The following is a 5,651-nucleotide window of genomic DNA, read 5'->3' on the forward strand; positions in this document are numbered from 1 at the left end:
CAAACATTTTCTTCTCACCGCTCAGAGTCCCCTGCCAAACCTCCCTTTCCCCAGCAGGCAGGAAGATGCTGCTCACCCCCATGTCCGTGGCACCCTGTGGCAGAACATCTCTGCATGGCTCCTTCCCAGTCTGGATGTTGAATACAAATCTCTACATACAAAAAGAACAGTAGAGGAGAACAAATAAACATCTATAAATATTACTCCTTAGCTTTTGTTCTGTTTGGGCATCAGCTGCCTGTTCAGTTGAATGTCCTGTATACTTGTTTGCCCTGTCAGTGTCCTGTTCACCTATTTGTCCTGGTTTTAGCATTTTCTCTGTCCCTCCCTAAGTTTGATGCTCGCTTCATGAGCAACAACCAAGCCCCTCATCACACAGCTCACCCTGTATTTAAAATGTTGCCACATCTTTTTAATGAGACAAAAATCTGTACAGAATGTAAACACTTGAATGCTGCTGGCTTGTCTAAGCTCTGCATTTATCCTGAAAAGACAAGAAAAATGGGTGGTTCCAATGGCAACATGTTTACTCCTCTAGAAAAGCATCACAGCTAAAGTGCTCAGTCACTGAAAAAAAATGCACACTGCAATTTAAAGCCAAAGGCTGGTATTTCTACCATTATTTTAGGCTATTGTGGCATCTTCTGAGCAGTTGGGAGATTACTGTATTTCAGTAATCCATCAGACACTGTGAAATAACTCGTGCTCCAAGGTAAAAGCTATTATTTGAAAAAGACTGTAATTATGTAAATACAAGGCCACAAGGTTCACAAACGAGGAAAAGCTACTGTGACTCGTGGTTGTTCACAGCTTTCCTGGGTCCCTTCATAGCGAGGATTCTCTGTTGCAAAGTTGTTGTCATGAACTCATTTTCACTTCTGCCTTGGCACACACCAATGAACTGAAACAGCCTGTTTACCAAAATGTATTTTTTATTAAAATTCATATTTGTAAAGGAGAGATCATTACACAAATGAGGTAAACCAACACATTATGACATAGTTCTCACTTTAAAAATATATTTCAATTCAGCAATTGATTTGATTCCACGAAGTCCAAGAGGAAGAGTCAGGCAAGTGCTACTCATGTGGTAAGATGCCGGACAAGGCAGGATCCATCCTGACTCAGCTTGGAGGTGTCAGTCCCAAGGGCTTGGGAGTCTTCCAGGGACCAAACCCTTCTCACTGTGTTGTCCTTTTCTCCCCCATCAGACTTGTAGACAAGAGGAGATGAATAAAGGCCAGGGACCAACAGTGGTGACCTCTTCGCCTACTGCTCTAACCAGGGGTCTCCCATCAGCATCTCCCCATTAAAGGCTGTGTAAAGGTTTCATTTGATTGTGCAAATTCACTCCCTCGTCAGCCCTAAAGGAGACTGAACAGCAAGTAAATACCCTCAGCTCTGGAAAAGTTCGATTTCAAAAGTAATAACCTGGTAAGCAACAAGCCTGTTAAATATAAGCCACTTTGCAAGGTAGAAGGAGAAGACTTACACTTTCTTTTTTCTTTCCCTTAGTTTTCTTCCATGCATGTACAAGTGGACCTTGTACATCTAAAAATTTATGAAGTTACTGCAAGCCTGTAAGAATCATTAAGCTTTCTCATCAAGGACCAAGCCCCATAGCCTGAATGCCTCAGAAGTGGCTGTAATTTTGTTTCACCCTGTATAGCTGTGTAAGATAGTGAGGAGAACCTCAGCTCTGTTTCTCAGGATGAGCCCAGCCAACAGACAAATGTGGAATGGCTGGACTCTCTTCCAACTCCCAAACAGTACAACACAAACATCACCAGCAGCAGAACCAAGTAATGCCCCAAAATTCACTCAAATCAGTGACTGACAAACTGCTAAACATTGGGAAGTCCTATGTGGCTGCAGCTTAGTTCAGGACCTTAGTCCAGATCCACTTTGATGCATTTTGGAGGTGATAAACTATGCAGATGAGGCAGAGATGGAGTTTCACCATTCCATCCACTCGAGTGAAACTCATCCAGGCCCTCGGGTGTTTACTGCGACAAATAAAGACATTGAGCCAAGACGTATCCCAGGAGAGTTTCTGGTACCCAAGACATGAAACTTCCATCACATCTGCCAAGTTGACAGAGAAATTTCATGACTGCACACAGATAAAACATGAGGTGAATGCACTGTCTCAATCCCACTGGGATCCCCAGGGGAGGCAGGTGGGACTTGAACTGTGCAGAGGCTGGGTGCTGGTCTGCAGGGGCTGGATGTGACGCTGCAGGAGCACGATCCACAGCTCGCAGTGCAGAGGGAACGTTCCACCACATCCGGTACCACGTTTCCAGTAAATGCTTTCAGCAAGAGCCAGAAATGCATTCACTGTGTGCACTGTGGGTTCACGATCACTGTACCTTGGCAGCTGCAGCACTGATCTCCCGACAAAACTCTCCACCTTAGAAGTCAGTTAAAGGCTATAGATCTCGAGAGAGAGACAAAAAGAGAGGTGTCATACTTAGGATAGATTGTTTCCAAACAAAAATTAAAAAAATATATTTTTTAAAAATAAATCTATTGTTTGAGGAACTAAAGCAATCCATGTTAAATTACTGGTTTATTACACATCCTGCTATGGCTCTGTATCAGAGTCTGAAAAGGCAGATTAGAACAAGATTAGCAGAGAAAGCTGTTTAGACTCAGCCAAACTCCAAGGGAGCCATTCACATTGAGAAAAGGCAGCACCCCCAGTGCCCTCTGCCAGCATGGGCAGGTTTTTAGCATGACTGATGTCCCATAGCAGCACAAAATTGTTTAGGTTGGAAAAGACTTTTACGATCATTGAGTTCAACTGTTTCCCCAGCACTGCCACATCCACCACTAACCCATGTCCCCAAATGCCCTATCTACACATCTTTTAAATCCCTCCAGGAATGGTGACTCCAACACTGCCCTGGGCAGCCTGTGCCAGGGCTTGACAACCCTTTCAGGGAAGGAATTTTTCCTAACATCAAACTAAACCTCCCCTCCCATCACTGCTTCTTTCACTGGATCATACCATCTTGCTGCCCTGTCTGGCCAGGGTCAGCGGTGACCGATGGGCTGGGTGTATTGCTCTGCAAAAATCGACGGAAGTCCTTAATCATGGGGCGGAGGACCTGGATGAGGGCACTCAGTGCTGCCTGTGTCCCCTCCATGGCCTGTGCCTGCCGCTCCTGGGCACACGCCTGCACCTCCTGTGAGCGGCGAATCATCTGCAGCAAGTCGTTCTGCTGCTCTAGGTGCTGGGCAATCTCCTTCACGTGCAGGTTGGTTACTCGCTGCTCCTGCAGGAGCTTGGCTGAGTTCAGGGCAATGCGGCTTTTCAGCTCCTGGGGCTTGGCGGACACCTCGTGTTGATGGGCCATCATCTCTAAGGGCGCCTCAGCAGTGACGGTGGTGGGGGCTTCCGTGGTGCAGTACTCCACAACCCCGTCCTCCAGACTGTGGTAGGTTGTCTCTGCAGGAACTGAGAACAAAGGACAGAAAGGGAGTCAGGAGTAGCTGTGAGACAGGATTTTTATCTACAGGCCTATTCAGTGAATATCACAGGAATACGGCCTGTTCAGCGAGATAACATACAATGGCCAGCAATGCACAAAATGACCTATTTAAGTCTACTCCACCCTCAGTCGAGCTTCCTTCTGGGCTGCACAATCCAAAGGAATGCCTTATCTGTCTAGACAATATAATTTCTCAACCTCCAGTTTAGAACAATCTTTCCAAGCAGCATTAACTAACTGACATAACAGCAAAGACAAGACCCAGAATGGCCCCTGTCGGTAGAAGAGCTGCTATTTGGGATAGTACACATTGAAAAATCAGCCCTGAAGATGTTTTTCCCCCTGCTTTTGTTCCCAGAGAGGGACTGAAGGATATCCCACGGTGCAAAGGATCCTCGATTCCCTTGTTCTTAAGGCTGAGTCCAGCCGTCAAAGCCGACTTTGTACGTTCGTGCCTTGCGGCCACTCCCCTACAGCACAAGGGCAGACTGGGAGGAGCATTTCATTACTGAGATGTGGGGATTTCTTTTTGTTGGGCCTTCTCTCTGCCCAAAGAACTTGTAGGCATCCTATCCCTGGAAACGTTCAAGGCCAGGCCGGCTGCAGCAACCTGGTCTAGCAGAAGGTGTCTCTGCCCATGGCAGGGGGTTGGAACTAGGTGCTCTTTAAGGTCCTTTCCAACCAAAACCATTCTGTGGCTCTCTCCCCACATGAGGCTCGGGGTGTGTCAGTGTGGCCCTGCAGTCCAGCCCAGAGCGTTCCGGCGGGCGCAGCACTCACTCTGGGTCAGGGTGACCGTGGTGGCCGCCGCGGTGATGGGGATCTCGCTCCCGTCACCCGCGCCGCAGTCGCCGCTCGGCAGGCTGATGATGGTGGCCTCTCCCAGCAGGTTGCAGATGCGCTGCTGCATGGGGGTGAGGATCACCGGGGCGGCCGCGGCGCCCGCCGGGTCCTCGCCCTCTGGCCCGTTGCCGCCGCCGTTCTGGTTCTCGCCTCCCCCTTCCATGGCAGCCCGCACTTGGGCCACTTTGCGCCGCACCTCGGTCTTGAGGTCGGACCACTTCTTCTTGACCTCGGGCAGCTCGCGGTGGCAGGTGGCGACGGCGTTGACGCGGCGCAGGATGTCGTGCCAGGCGGCGGCTTTGGCGGCCAGCGGCACGCCCGCGTTGAAGTGGTTGACGAGGAGGTGCTTTCCCCGCTCCAGCTCCTCCACGATAATCTCCACCTCCCGCTCCGAGAAGTTCATCTTCCGCTTCTTGGCTGGGGGCGCCGGCGGCGACGCCATGGCCATGGGGGGCACCGGGGACGGGGCACGGGGTCACACCTGGGGGGCCTGGGGGACGCTGGGCAGGGCCGAGGGGCGGCAGGGCCCCCCCACCCCCGGGGCCGGGGACAACAGGGGGGCCCCGAGGCCCCTCAGGGCCCGGAGGGGTCGGTCCCCCCCGCTCCCCCTTTGGCACCGCCAACGATACGCAAATTGCGTACGGCACCCGCCCGGCAGCCCCGCGCAACGGCCCCCGCCCTGCGGCACTGGCGTAATGGCTTCCAGAATCGGCCCCTCTTCCTGCCGCGCCTGATTTGCCCGTCCGCCTGCCCGTCACGCGAGTTTCCCGCCTCCCGCCTGCAATGTCGCATTATTATTGGTCAGCAGCCCTGTCCATCAGGCAGCCAAGAGGCTGCCCCGCCCCGCCGCTGGTCTCAGGGCACTGGGCCTGCGTGGGGCGGGTGAGGGGTTAGGCCTTCTTCGCTCCAATCCCATTGGGTGCTTCTCCTGTCCATCAACTCAGAGCGCGCATTGTTTTCCAACCTACCGGATGCGCGCGACGTCCGTCAAGCTCAAACTGCCTCCCGACTCTCGCTGTGATTGGAGATAATCGCTTTACCACCGCCTTCTCAGGGTGCTCGGCCAATTACGATTTGGCCCGCGCGCCTGCACCGCTCCCTGTGCAAGATTCAGAAACACCGCGGCGCTTCCTTCCGATTGGTGGAGGCGAGGGCGTCCCCGTGACGTCATGACCCGCCACTCCACGTGGGCGTCGCGGGGCGTGGCCCAGGGCGTGTCGCCCCGCTGTGATTGGCCGGTGCGGGACGTCACGTGGCGGCTACGGCGCGTGGCGCGAAGGCGGAAGCGGCGCCATTTGCCGGTGCCGCGGG

The 5,651-nt window shown here is 52.4% G+C and overlaps 1 protein-coding gene across 3 annotated transcripts; it reads right to left on the bottom strand.

Moving 5' to 3' along the window:
* Positions 1–912: 912 nt before the first annotated feature.
* Positions 913–4,879, bottom strand: NAIF1 (nuclear apoptosis inducing factor 1). 3 transcript variants are annotated; one of them, XM_015644490.1, is made up of 3 exons: positions 4,278–4,879; positions 3,014–3,463; positions 913–2,432 (listed from the first exon to the last, which is right to left on the bottom strand). In XM_015644490.1, the coding sequence occupies exons 1-3, from the start codon at positions 4,786–4,788 to the stop codon at positions 2,422–2,424; spliced, it is 972 nt and encodes a 323-aa protein (XP_015499976.1). In that variant the 5' UTR covers positions 4,789–4,879; the 3' UTR covers positions 913–2,421. The 3 variants fall into 3 exon arrangements, with proteins under 3 accessions (XP_015499976.1, XP_015499977.1, XP_015499975.1); XM_015644491.1 differs by having other exon boundaries at positions 913–2,440; XM_015644489.2 differs by lacking the exon at positions 913–2,432 and having other exon boundaries at positions 2,861–3,463.
* Between the last annotated feature and the right edge of the window lie 772 nt (positions 4,880–5,651).

The sequence above is a fragment of the Parus major genome, chromosome 17 (genome assembly GCF_001522545.3).
Source record: "Parus major isolate Abel chromosome 17, Parus_major1.1, whole genome shotgun sequence".
Taxonomy (NCBI): Eukaryota; Metazoa; Chordata; class Aves; order Passeriformes; family Paridae; genus Parus; species Parus major.

What these genes read in the sequence shown, in the direction of transcription:
- NAIF1 (XM_015644489.2), bottom strand. Translation starts at nt 4,788, where the DNA reads ATGGCCATGGCGTCGCCGCCGGCGCCCCCAGCCAAGAAGCGGAAGATG. An exon ending in CACGGTCACCCTGACCCAGA is followed by an intron (nt 3,464 to 4,277) that starts GTGAGTGCTGCG and finishes CTTTGTTCTCAG; the next exon opens with TTCCTGCAGAGACAACCTAC.